The 13614-nt window shown below is 40.5% G+C and overlaps 2 protein-coding genes across 2 annotated transcripts; both read right to left on the bottom strand.

The window, feature by feature from the left end:
* Positions 1-1281: 1281 nt before the first annotated feature.
* lrrc69 (leucine rich repeat containing 69) lies at positions 1282-4031 on the bottom strand. The gene is made up of 8 exons (XM_061742336.1): positions 3855-4031; positions 3646-3772; positions 3499-3571; positions 2748-2943; positions 2579-2650; positions 2385-2483; positions 2123-2302; positions 1282-1389 (listed from the first exon to the last, which is right to left on the bottom strand). The coding sequence occupies exons 1-8, from the start codon at positions 4029-4031 to the stop codon at positions 1282-1284; spliced, it is 1032 nt and encodes a 343-aa protein (XP_061598320.1).
* Positions 4032-5038: 1007 nt separating this feature from the next.
* otud6b (OTU deubiquitinase 6B) lies at positions 5039-8911 on the bottom strand. Its single transcript, XM_061741849.1, has 8 exons — positions 8708-8911; positions 7800-7948; positions 7503-7604; positions 7152-7352; positions 6940-7060; positions 6749-6810; positions 6560-6666; positions 5039-6199 (listed from the first exon to the last, which is right to left on the bottom strand). The coding sequence occupies exons 1-8, from the start codon at positions 8775-8777 to the stop codon at positions 6115-6117; spliced, it is 897 nt and encodes a 298-aa protein (XP_061597833.1). The 5' UTR covers positions 8778-8911; the 3' UTR covers positions 5039-6114.
* Positions 8912-13614: the final 4703 nt, after the last annotated feature.

Below are 13614 nucleotides of genomic sequence, written 5' to 3' on the forward strand. Positions count from 1 at the left end.
TGCTTCGTCTGCCGCTGGTTACATCCCAGCCCTGCCAACAAGGCCAGACAGACGGCCGCGCAGTCTAATTCTATCACAATGGGCAAGTTGGCCCCAAAACTAAATAAGATGAGTTAAAATTACTTCAGACTTTGAAAAAAAAAAAAAACAGATTCTGAAAGAGCCTTTTTTGTCTCTAAGTGAAAATCAAAAGAAGAAATATTTTAAAAGAATATACATCCATTTGCCAGGACTAAAAAGAGATATGTAGCAGTTGTAATAAAAAAAGAAGAAGAAGAAAAGGAAGGTAGATAGATAGAGAGAAAAGTCATTTTATCCAGTCTTTAGCCCCAGCAAATGCCATTAAAGTGACTGAAGACACAAGGTCCATTTCCATCACCATCCACTCTCTCCATCTATCTCTCTCTTTCTTTCTCATTCATTGTCATTGCCTTTTCCCTTTAAGTGCACTTTCGCCCACACCACTTGGAAATTGATTGAAACAAAATGTCACAATTATGCCCTGTAGCTCACTGCTTCAATTATTCATCAATTAGGGGGCAGGCTCCTTTTTTTCTTTCCTCTAAGCTGATTTTTCATTCATTTTGCTCGAGATGTATGGCTCCCCTGCTGTTAACCAGTCCAAAGTCATTAGTTTCTGGGTTTGCAATTAAACCTGATGCATTATGCATGAGGCTCCGACTCAGCAGACACACTCAGCAGCGGCCGCTGCAGCTAGAGAAGGAGCTGGTAAGCTCTGGAGGCGTGGATGAGAAATTAATTTGCAAGCAGTGAAGTTCCCTCTATCTTTCCCTCGCTCTATCTTTCTCTTGTCTAGCAGTCTGGAACAGATGCCAGGAGATGGAGATGAAGATAGAGATAGGGCAGCTAAGGAGACAAGGGAAACAGATCTCCATGGATTTACCCGTTTAAAATGCATGCCGAAAGGCCCCTTAATTCTTGATTCATGAATTGCAATGATAAAACTAAATATATTTGACTAAATGTAAATATTTGCTTCCATAAAAGCTTGAACAAATGTGGTGAAAGTTTCAAAAGCAGAAACCACATTGAGACAGTGAAGCTTGATCTCAGAAAGGTGCAGCTTCTACAAAGAAATGATTGTATTCCATTCAGGCAGTTATGGAAAGAAAGACGGCGTTTATTTGCTGCCACCTAGTGGCCACCGAGTGAAAGGTCACTTGCAAAATGCTTGATGCTCCAAAACTTCTGATAATCTGACAAACACATGAAAATGAATGGGATCATTTTTGAAAGCATAAATAGTACTTTTCAGTGTATTTATCTCGTGCCAACCCCGCAGTAGGAATATCCACCAGCATTAAAGCACTTCTGTGAGCAAAGAAGAGCTCGCACTGGAATAGTCAACGAACACCTGATGTTCATGTCCTGGAAAAAAAAAAGAAAAAAGAAAAACGTATTTTAATGCATTCTCCATGAGCCCAAATGTACATTTCAGTCCAGTTTGACACATTGATACTTGACAACATGGGAATTTTCTCCTTGTTATGCATAAACTGGCAAGATTCTCGCAAGGCGTCAAGACAGGGAAAAATAATCCATCCATTAATTTTCTACACCCCCTTAATCCGCTGCAGGGTCACAGGGGTCTGCTGGAGTCCATTCCAGTCCACTATGGGCAAAAGGCTAAAGATAATCCAATTAATTACTTAACACTCGTGCTATATCTTCTCTACTTGACAAAGATTCTGTGTGTTGTGCACTTCTTAGATCATATAAACAGAGGAAAGGTCTGTGACCTCAGTCCGTTACTCCTGCAACAACACATCATCAGTAACATAAAAGTAGCCTGACTCACAAGGGTCCAAACTCAGCTCAAGTTCTCGGTAAGTGTGGACAGTTAATCAGAGTATTCATTCAGTTATTGCTGCACAAGGGGCTAGAGCCTGATTTACGTTTGAGTCTTATAGTAGATCAGGAAAAAAATCTCATGATGCTTTTAGACCAAATTTATGATGCAACAGGGGAAAAGACAATTTAAACCGTTTAAAACACTAGCAATTCAGTTACACATGCTTTTCCATGTTTTACCCTTTTATTTTCATTGGAAACGTTAAAGGAAAAACTTGAGACCGTGAGTCAAGAAAGTTCATCCACCCACCCTTTTCAGATTTATGAAATGTACACAGTTAAGCCAGGTGGAGAAGACGGGGGTGTGACAGAGTGCACAATAGCTGCTGCTGTCCAAGAGGCTATTCAGGGATGGATAGTGGGGAAGCGTCATGTGGATCAGAGAGGACCTGTCCCTGTTTTCTTGCAAAATAAATCTGGCAACCAGCTCCTGTTGAGGCATGAATACGCTGTGAGGACGTGACAAAGACTGCATTCACCGCGACTGATTGGTTCTTTCATGTGACATTTACCTTTAATGTAAGTACAGAGTACGGCAGCGACGGCACTGGCTCACACTGCACAAACTTGTTGCCCTCACAGTGCAGTTCCTTAAGTGGCAGCAGGTGGAACTAGAGAGTGTAACCGTGGACAAACAGTCAGAGGAAATGTCCACACCTTTTTGCATGTAACGACATCACGGCAGATAATTTTTTATACTTCGTACCTCAACAGGAAACATGGACAACTTGTTCCCAGCCACATCCAGGACTTGGAGTTTAGCAAGCGCTGTAATTCCCTGGAAGATAAGCGGTTTTTATAGCAACGTGATTTAAAAGGCAGGCAATGGTAGAACTGTAAATCTGTTGTTGCTGTAAAAATGAGCGATCCCCGACCTCTGGCAGGCTTGTGAGCTTATTCCTGGCCACGTACAGCTTTCTCAGCTCTCTGCAGCAGTACAGCTGCTGAGGAAGGCAGGACAGCTTGTTGGAAGTGAGGTTGATCTCAGTCAGCTTAGTGAGATGACCGAGCTCAACAGGAATTTCCTCCAGCTTATTGTCCAGTACACTGAGGTGCTCAAGGTTACGCAAACTGATGGAGTAAACAGATTTACATTCGAGTTTTTGACCATTATTCATTGTTGCAGTGGAAAGAGATAAAAACAAGTCATCAACAGAGTAAATTTAGCTTTCAATGACCAATGCGATGTTACATCATCTTTACCACAAGATCCTACAGAGATCCTATAGAGTTTAGGGATGTGTCATCACATTGCGTTGGAGTCATGGGAAATCTGCCATGATGCTGTCTGTTTATCTTCTACACTGTGTCTTTTGTTGTACAAATTTGACACAGAAGGATAGTTGAATACCGTTCGAGGCTGAACGCAGAAGTGCTTCACATGGCCATAATTTAACAAAACAATGAAATAACCTTTCCCCACTTCCCTGTCAGGCACTTGTAAATTATCCTATCTTGCTTCGTAAATTGATGTATACGTCTACTTTCTTTCATTTCTGTTCCTTTACTCCATACGACTCATCTTCTCTCTTGCTTACTAACAGCTGCCAGTGTGGCCAGCTTGCCCCAGGATGCTGATGCAGATCCCAGTATCTGAGGGTATGCAGGGCGGTTGAGGCACTTTACCTCCTCATCTCTGCTGGAAGTCTTTGAATCTTGTTGTGGTTGAGATTGAGGACAACAAGATTTCGTAAGCCACCTGTAAAAACGTAGATCGAACTATAATGGAGATAGTTTAATCTTTGAGGCGATCATGTAAAGTAAGGAACCTACCTATGGCATCACTTGGTACAACAGCAATCTGGTTCCTGAACAGGTACAACTTTTTCAGAGACTCCAGATGGCCCAGAACAGCAGGGAGCTCCTTTAAGGCATTATTTCCCAAATTCAGTTCTGCCAGCTTGATGAAAAATAGCATATTTAATTATAAAAGAAAACATTTCAAGTGCTACTGAAAGTTCTTGAGAAAACAGGTCGCTCACTTGTTGTAGAGAGATCATCTCAGCAGGGAGGTCGGTGATGGAGTTGTAGCTCAGCAGGAGGACTGACAGGGTTGTTAATCCGGAAACACACGTGGGGACAGTTTTTAATTTCTTGGAATTTAAATTTAAAGAATTTTTAAACAGCGGCGTCCCGATATGAGAATCTCCATCAGCCATTTTGCAACAAAAAGTCCTTTTGGGTTTCCATGGTGAGCGCAGTCCGGCCAACGTCTAATGCGAACGCCCGCCATCTAGTGGCGAAACGTGGGTATTTCAGCGTCTCCATTAGGAATCGATAATTACATGAATGTTGCACAAGTTTGATTCCAGCGCAGTACTCGAGTTGTAAAAATCAGGGGGGATGGTGGGTATTATCATATGGGGGCAGATATTTTTTGCTGATTACAAATAATATAATATATTACAAATAATAGCACTGACCAAAACACCTGCAGAAACACCGCAGGCATGACATAGCAGCAGTTAAATGCAGCCTTCTGTAAGCTTTAAATATCCACTGGACTTACATCAAATACATCAAAACACAACAACAAAAAAACAGTTTTCTGAACTTATCAATATGACTCTGTCCTTCACAGGATAAGAAAAATGGATCACTGCAAAAACTCAACATAAGAATATTTGTCCTATTTCTAGTTAAAATATCAAATTTTAGTAAAAAATCTTATTACATTTAAAACAAGACTCATAACTGGAAAAAACAACAATTTTCACCTGTTTCAAGTAGATTTTCAACTGAAATAAGTAGAAAAATGTGCCAGTGGAACAAGATTTTTCTTGCTTGTAATAAGAAGATAAATGTTGTCCCACTGGCAGATTTTTCTACTTATTTCGAGTGAAAATTTACTTGAAACAAGTGAAAATTGTCAAATGTTATTTTTCTGGTGATGACTCTAAATGTTGAAATAGCAGTAAAACCACATTCATTGATGAAATGACATAAGGGATGGAAAGGCGGGATGGCAGTTTTACAGGGGGGGTGATTTTGACCGTTTTTATTTCAGGGGGGATGCCATCCCTCCTCATCCCCCCTCAACTCCAGTACCGTTCCAGTGTACTTCTCTGACATCAACACGCAATATACTTACATTAAATCTGGGATTGCAATGTGTTTGAAAAAATAGAAAAAATAGTGTTGAAAAAAAGTAAAAAGTGTTGGTAGGCTATGCTAAGTAAAGTTTGAATAAAGGAGATAAAGCCAACATATCAGCTGTAATATCCATATATTTTAATGGTCAGCTTGGTGGAACATGTAAAAATAAATTATAAGATCTAAAAGCCATTAAGTAACAGAGCTTTCGAGAAACCGTTTTTATGAGCAAAGACGCTGTGCGATTATTTAGACATGTTTATGCTGCTCTAGATGTATTCATTCGTGCTTATTTCATCCTTCTTTGCATTTCTATTATCATTAAGAGAAAAGAGGATGGATTGATAAATACAACTCAGCCTGCAAAGCAACAATGTTCAAATATTTTGCTGAACATATTATAATATATTGTATTTATTATAAAATGTATTTCACGTTTGGTAGCACCACAAGGTAACAACCCGTTCAACCCCTCAAAGCACGTCACACAGATAAGTGTTTAAATATGACACTTAAAAGCAGCCGAGTTATAATATTTCATAGTTGTGATTGAAAGCAACAAACAGTTTTTTTTTTTTTTTTTTAACTTGGAGTATTACTAAACTTCTCTGCAGCAGTTCTCCTTCATGTCACATCTCAGTTCTGGAAGAGTGTTCAGTTTAAAACATGCGTTTCATTTCTATGAGTTAACATCCCAACAGACAAACAATTATTTAAAGCTACTCGTCCACATTTCATTCATTTCTGTGATATTAATGTGATTTACAAGATAAAGAGCTCAGATTCTTATGAGTGCTGTAAAAGTTAAACGACCACACACCGATGATCAACCGCTCGTTTATATTTTCACAATCTTCAGTTGTAAAATTCAGGATCTAAACACTCAAATGCAAAACAATACATCCATTTCCTTAATATGCTTTTTTTTTATGAGGATGATCTTACAGTTACATCTTAAGCTCTCTGATCAGATCGTCTGACTTCAAAACAGATCTGAAATGTAACTGGAAAGGTTGAGCTCCACCGTGTCTCCAAGATGAAATCATCCTCCAGACAAACTGGTACGCAAAAGTCCTACTCCTTTGTATGATTGGTTTGAACACTGCAACACGCACGCTGGTTTATGCCACATGTAGACCGGCCCGTCTCTCAGCTGTCCTCACCGCTGGCCGGACTCTTTAGCTGCTCCACGCTGTTGTAGTGCTCTCCCAGACCGTAGGCGTGACGCATGTACCTGCAAACATATCATTTATGACTCCAGAGCTCAATTACAGGCTATGCAAAGTCGAAACTGTAAACATGTGTCTGTAAACAGCTGTAATGTCTTCATCAATTACTCTGATACTTAAAAGCACCAGTAAGAGAAGCAACCAGCTCTAAGAGAAGGGTCTCTTTTAGAGATCATCATAACTTGCATGAAAAAAAAAGAGATTTAAAATGTTAAGCAGCCAAAATCTACCAAACTACTCGGCTTAAGTGTGCTTAAATCTCCTTATACTCACTTATCTCAATGTAAATCACATGCAAGAGCCTTAATGGGTCTTTTTCCATTTTTAATTCTGCTCATACCAAAAGTAGAAACAAATATTCTTACACAAGCATGATGGCTTCGCCTACATATTCCTCCCCAATTTTCATTTCTGGAGAGTCGGCCTGGATTACTTCTATCGGCAAATGAAGAATGTGATTCAAAGCCCGGAGCTGGAAGAATGAAAACACGACATTTATTGAGAAAACCGATTACACTCCGATACACGTATGAAAGAACTGACCAGAAACCCACCTCCAGCTGCCCGCCCCAGGCCGCCGTGTGCTCCACGTCACTGCAGTATTTCTCAAACTCATCTGCAAGAAAAGACATTTCTGCACTTGAAACACGTGTAAACATAAATATTGTCCGTGAGTCCGTCCATAATCCAACTGCAATAACAGACGAAGTAAATCGGCAGAACTCCACAGCAGAGGTGGCCTTACTTGTTGTGAACGTGTCACCGCTGGTGGCGTTGGTGAGGAAAGGCAGGAAGTCGTCAGTGTTGCTTCTCATGTGCTCAGCAGTGCGGGATCGCAGCTCCTTGACGCTCATAGTTAACCCAGGCTAAAATAAGGACACAAAGAAGAGTACAAAGTTGTTGTATGTGTTTTGATTTGAGTGTTGACTGCCAACAACAGTCCAGTAAAATCTGCACCTGTGATCGCTGCAGCAGCTGATCTTCAATGGCTCGGTACATGCAGTGGCCATCAGAGGAAATCTCCTTGATCTGCAGCTTTCGCAGGGCCAGCTTCTGGGTCAGCTTCAGGCTCTCCTGGTGCCTCATGCCCTGCAGGTTCAGGACCTCGGCCTCTGCAATCCTTTTGTCCCTCTCTTTCTCTTGCTCAGCTTTCTTGTCCTGCCGAACACAGTTCAGACAAAACAGATCTAATTAAAGCCGACATAAACCGAAAAGACCAAACTAAAATCCTATAACTAGCTAAAGTTGTTCTAAATCATCAAAAAAAAAAGTGTGTTAATACAGCTGCTGAAAGCTGGACTGTCTCACCCTTCTCTTCTGTGCTTTAGTTACTCGAGGCTGTTTGACCTCTTCTTGTTCTTCACTTTCGACATTCAAGGTCTCCACCCCGTTTACCACCTCCTCCTCCACCTTGCAAGTAAAAGTAGCAAATGTTACGCTGGTGGAGCTGGTTTGAGACCAGAGTTCACCAATAATGACACACTTGCATAAAAAAACAAAAAAACAACACACAACGTGTGCTGTCGCAAAATATCATGCCACTTGCAAGTTTACAAGAAATATTTTGAACAAAAACAAGAGCATCTGATGTCTGCAATCAATCACCTTAATGTCACTTGTAGATTTGAGCTGCCTGAGTTCCTCCTCGTGTCTCTCACTGAGGTCAGCCTCCAGTTTCGTGATCTCCTCCGTCAACTGTTTCCTTCTCTTCTTGTCATTTTTGGGGACTGCATTTTTCATACTTTGGATTTTACCTGAAAATGAAGCACAGACCTTCAGGGCAATACAGCGATTATAAAAAACACATAACATGTCCTCAAGGCAAAAGAGTTCAGGTAAAAAAAATATTTGGTCTTAAGAACGCGGCCACAGATGACACCGATGAACAGTAATTTTGCATCTGACAGAATGTGTGGTTTCTTTATAATGGTTTTTAACATTTGTTTATCTTGTCCCTTCATAATCATTCTTTGCTTATTGCAACTTGCATTTAACAGTTTAATAAAACACTGACATCACTGATCAGATGATGACACTTTCAGCCCATAGTTATCTGTGAAGCATTGCTTTCTATCTTTTTTTTCCCTTACAAATGAGTTTATTTTTGAAGTCCCTGATTGACAGTTCCTTCTTCATCATCGCTTTACAGATGATACCCAGATTAATGTGCTTTTAATGAAAACACCTTCATTGATTCATTGATTATCAAACACATCTGCAGCCCTTTGTTATTGTACATTTCTGTTGTTCTTAATGCTCGTTTGTATTTCTTTTCTGATATTCTATTCATCTCATTTATTTTTTTCCTCTTCTTTCCTTTTGAATGTTTTTGTCTAACACCTGTCTGCATGTGATGAAACGTGCTGTTCAAATAAATGTGCCTTCATTGACAATTACCTGCCAGAGCTGGCTTAAACCCCACAGATCATAACACACACGAGAACACAGAATAGCAGACAGCACAGATAAAACGGTCAGAAAACCAACAATAAAAAGCAGGTGAAGTTAAATACCCTGCAGGTCTTTTTTCTCTTTGCGGTGTTGTTTTATGAGCAGCTCCTCTGAAGTCTCAGCCTCCTGCATGACTGTCAGTGGGTTATATGTCTAAATGGAGGTCTTATAGTATCACTTTTGCGAAATAACGCAGGCTGCTTTAACAATATTTAAAGAAATGAAGTCCAAAGAAATGCAAACGTGCTGTAACTGTGATGGCCTTCCGGAGATGTCCTTCTTCGCCAGATTCAAACCCCGACACTAAAACTGCAGCGACACCTGCTGGTCAGGTTGGGGTACTGCACCACAGCCTCACGCCAGCCGGATCCGTGCTAGTTTACATAACTATTTCCTCAATATCCATAATACATAACCGGGTGAAAAGGGAGAGGTAGATCTGTACATATGGAACTTCTATTTAATCATCTAATGTCACACTTTTTTGGCGGCAACAGGTCACATAAAATGTGTTGCAGTTCCCACTTTCTATTTATCTTTCAAGTATACATGCACAGCAAAAGTCTTGCAATAATCAATAATGTGCTACTTATAAAAATAAAATTCCTATGGAAATATTCGAAACCATCCCAAACCTCTGTAAAATTCATAGCATTAGGAGAGAAAATAAAAATGTTTGGGATTTGGGATTCATATTAAACTTAATTTTAATCATTCTCTGGGTCTGCGTGGGTTCTCTTCAAGTACTCCGGCTTCCTCCCACAGTCCACAAACATGCATAGTAGGTTAATTGGTGATTCTAAATTGCCCGTAGCTGTGAGTGTGGGTATGCCTGGTTTTCTGTCTGTATAGGCTATGTGTCCCTGCGATAGACTGGTGACCTGTCAAGGGTGTATCCCTGCCCCTCGCCTGAAATTAGCTGGGATACGTTCCAGCAGACCCCCTTTGACCCTGCAAAGGATAAAGCGGGTATAGAAAATGGATGGAAATCAAATATTTAGTTTTTATGTCAGCAGCCATAAGGATCTAATCACGAGGTCTACAAACTTGTGTTCATTTGCAGTCATAGAGATATTTAACTGTTTGCTTTTCAACATAATATAACACAAGGATAAACTAAAATTATAGTTTATCGTTGTGCACAAAATAATGTAGCTATAAACATTACAGTAGAGTAAATTTGTTGATTTATTAATTTATTCTTTGCTATCATTACCATTTTATATTTTTTGTTATTTCAGTTAAAACCAACTTAAAACTTTAATGTGCATACCTTTTTTTCTTTCTTCACATTTAAAAGCAATAGCAATAGCAAAGCAATAGATTTATTTACAATATGGTCCCTTGACTTTTGATTGGCAGATGGTCCTAATGTCGTCTTGGTTGCACTTATTTCAATGCTGACTAATGTACTATTCGCGCTGGACTAAAATTACCTCTGGACCTGCAGTAATTCTGAAATTACACCCTGACATTTGTATTAGTTTCATGCATTCATGCTGGATAAGCAAAGTCTGTGCTTTACAGTGATTTACAGACATTGATTCTGGAAGTTATATTGAGGTCTTTCATTTTATTAATCAATGACCTTTTATTTAGCTTTACATTATTATATTAGAATTTGGCGACTAAACGTCACATTCTGAAAAAATGACTAAATCAGAAAGTGGCATATAAGTCAATAATTTGAAGTTGCCATGTTAACAGTAAATTTAACTGTTGTAGTTGTAAGTAGAGCTCTCGTTGAAGCCCTAAAGGTTTTTTGCTGTCGGAGAGTTTTTGAACTCGATGATAGATAAAAAAGTCTCATTGTCGTTCTGCTGATCTGGACGCCTTGTTTCATAATTCTCTGTGTGAAGCTTGATGTTGATTATTTTCTGTATGTGTCATCTAAAAATATAGGTTATTACACTATATGGGGTGGATATAGGTTGAAGTTTAATATAATATCACTATGTATTGCGATTGTCAAAATAATTCCAGGAACGAGGCAGTAAACTTCAGAAGAGGATTAAAAAAAAAAAGATTCCAGCCTCGCCATCAACAATGTGCATTTAAAATGATCTTGTGACCTCAGTATTTGCTGAAATAGGATAGGTAACTTTTACTTCACCAATCACAGACATGGCACATTCAGGATTAAAAAATCACAGACGTCCTCTGTGATTATTACATACTATATCGGCCAAATGTATATTGTTAACAGGAATACTGTGGAAAGTAACTAAACTATTCAGATTTGGTCTAACATTTAGACTCTAAATGACACGCTGCTGGAAGGAACAACTTTTTTTCATTTTCCTTGTAGTTCTTATTTTTGTTTATTATTTTCTTATTTATTTTATGGGTTTTATTACTTTACTTAGGATCTTATTTTAGTGATGGAAACACCTTTTTCAAACACGCTGTGTTTTCTGTTGTTGTAATAGCTCATCTATATTGTGAATGAGACCGCTACCTCAGTATACTTTAAAATAAATAGCTAAATAAGTGACTCTGATGTCTTGTATTCTGAAGCTATCTAAAATACACAATTTTTTTTAGATTTACCGGGCACATTAGGTATATTTGCACACTGTATTGGTATCGAATCAGTATCGCTGATACCAGCCTGAAAAGAAATCAAACTTTGATTGTCAATCAAAGTTAGTTGTGGTTACTAGTGATGTTTGATAGCACCGATTATGATGGTTGTGTTCCAATCAGCTTCTCAGGCAGCATGGTTCTGAGCAGTATGAGGGAGAAAAAAGACTTCAAAACAAGCGCCAACCCTCTAACTTCCGGGTTAAGGCTCATGCAGAAATTAGATCCAATGCAGTTTCTCCACTGGCTGCTAGATGCTGCCTCCCAAAGCCAGTCAATCCCCATTGACTCTCATGTTAAAATATCAAAATTTAGAGCAGAAATAAATTTACAGCATCGTTCAAAAAGGAGATATTGTGGTAGAGATCCACTGAAGAAGCTGGTAGCCAAGGCTAACTTTGATTTAAATATGGTGGGGATGCCGCGTGACTCAATGCTTCACCCTTTGGTTTTTTTTACATTAACATTCAAAACCACTCCCAGCAAAACCTATTGTTGACGTCATGGGAGGTTGGTCCAGTGTTCAATCAATTCAATTCAATTTTATTTATATAGTGTCTATTACAACAGAAGTTGTCTCTTGGTGCTTTCCAGAGACCCAACCCAGAGACCCGAGCAATTATTACATAAACATAACATAAACAATGGCAGGTAAAAACTCCCCTAGAGGGAGAAAGACCTTCAGCCAAACAGTGGCAAGGAAAACTCCCCTTTAGGAGGGAAGAAACCTTGAGCAGGACCTGGATCATAAGGGAGGACCCTCCTGCTGGAGGCCAGCTGAGCAGAGCAGAAAAAGAGAAAACAGACAGAGAGAATGAAGAACAGAGAAAGGAGTTATAGGAGTTATCCTCACTTACTGCCTCTGCACATGGTTTGCCAGCTGCACAGTGGCTAACAGGAAAGAGCTCCAGAGGGTCACCAGAATGGCTGAGAAGGTCATAGGGTGCCCTCTACCCACACTTGTGGACATTCACAGCTCTTACTGCATCAGGAGATCTAACACCATCATGAAGGACTCATCCCACCCGGGCCACTACCTGTTTGAGCCACTGCCGTCAGGAAGACGGAACAGGGCCATCAAATCCAGGACTAATGGCGCTTTTCCACTAGTACCTGCTCCGCCCGACACGGCTCGTCCCGCCTCATCCCGGCTCCACCCGTTTTGTCCCCGTTTGTTTTTCCACAGCCAGGGGAGAAGTGGGCAGGTTGGGGTGAAGCTGCTGTGACGTACTCGACTGTGCAACACCTTTGTTTGTGTCGGCGCAGATGAGAAATCAGCTGGAGCCGCGAGCGGCTGAGAAGAAAACCGCCCGTCTTCATCCCTTTTTTAATTCTCTCGTCAGCCCCCAGGTTTATGAACATCTGCACCTCAGAGTTGGATCACCAAACAGACGTTTGCGCTTTATAATAAAATCGCTGCGAGCCGCGAGTCGCTCTCGCGCTGAGTCCCGCTTCCTGATTCAAACGTCTGACGGCCCCGCCCCCCGACCAATCAGTGGCGTGGAGGGTGATGACGGCCCCGCCCCCCGACCAATCAGTGGCGAGGAGGGTGATGACGTCAGATATAGTGCCGACTCAGCCCGGTTAGAACCTCGGCAGAATGGTTACAGAAAAAGTATCTGCTTGGCGCGGCTCCACCCGCCTCGGCCCGTAGTGGAAAAGCGCAAGACGGGGGCATGGCGGGTAGAAGCGAGCTGAGTAGATACTAGTGGAGAAGGGCCATAACAGACGGAAAAAACGTTTTTTTCCCAACCGCTGTCAGAGCCATAAATGCCTCAACTGAATAATGTGCAATATTTTTATACTACCGTCAAATGCAACTGCACTTTCTACACTACCATAATTCGCAACTGCACTACCTCTGTGTAATATATCTATATATGGGTAATAATATCCACTTGCACACTTACCTTCATGTTAGCGTCAAACATTCTGTAAGTCTGTATATTATTTTTATATTGTTGTTTTTATATTGTTTTATATATTTATTGTTAATATTGCACTCTGTTTTTTTGTTGTACTGAAGGCCTGCGCCCTACTTTTCGTCGTAGGCCACTTGTTACAATGACAATAAAGATAATCTTGAATCTTGAGAGACACAGACACAGTGGCTAACTGGTTCACTACAGGGATGACTATATAAACAGATGTAGACAGCAGACACTGAGGTGGTCAGCAGGCCAGGATGTCAGCAAGCATCTCCACAGACAGGTGGAAGCAGCAGTGGGATGATCAGAGGGGAGGCTGCAGGGCAGCATGCATCCTATGCAGTTGTACTCTAACTTTGTGCTATTTGTACCAAAGCGTGCCAAATGCCACAATTACCTCAAAAAACTCCCCAAAAGTGGCACAATTAGCCATTTTAGACCAAAAACATATAAGTCAT

The sequence above is a fragment of the Cololabis saira genome, chromosome 15 (genome assembly GCF_033807715.1).
Source record: "Cololabis saira isolate AMF1-May2022 chromosome 15, fColSai1.1, whole genome shotgun sequence".
In the NCBI taxonomy this organism is placed as follows: Eukaryota; Metazoa; Chordata; class Actinopteri; order Beloniformes; family Belonidae; genus Cololabis; species Cololabis saira.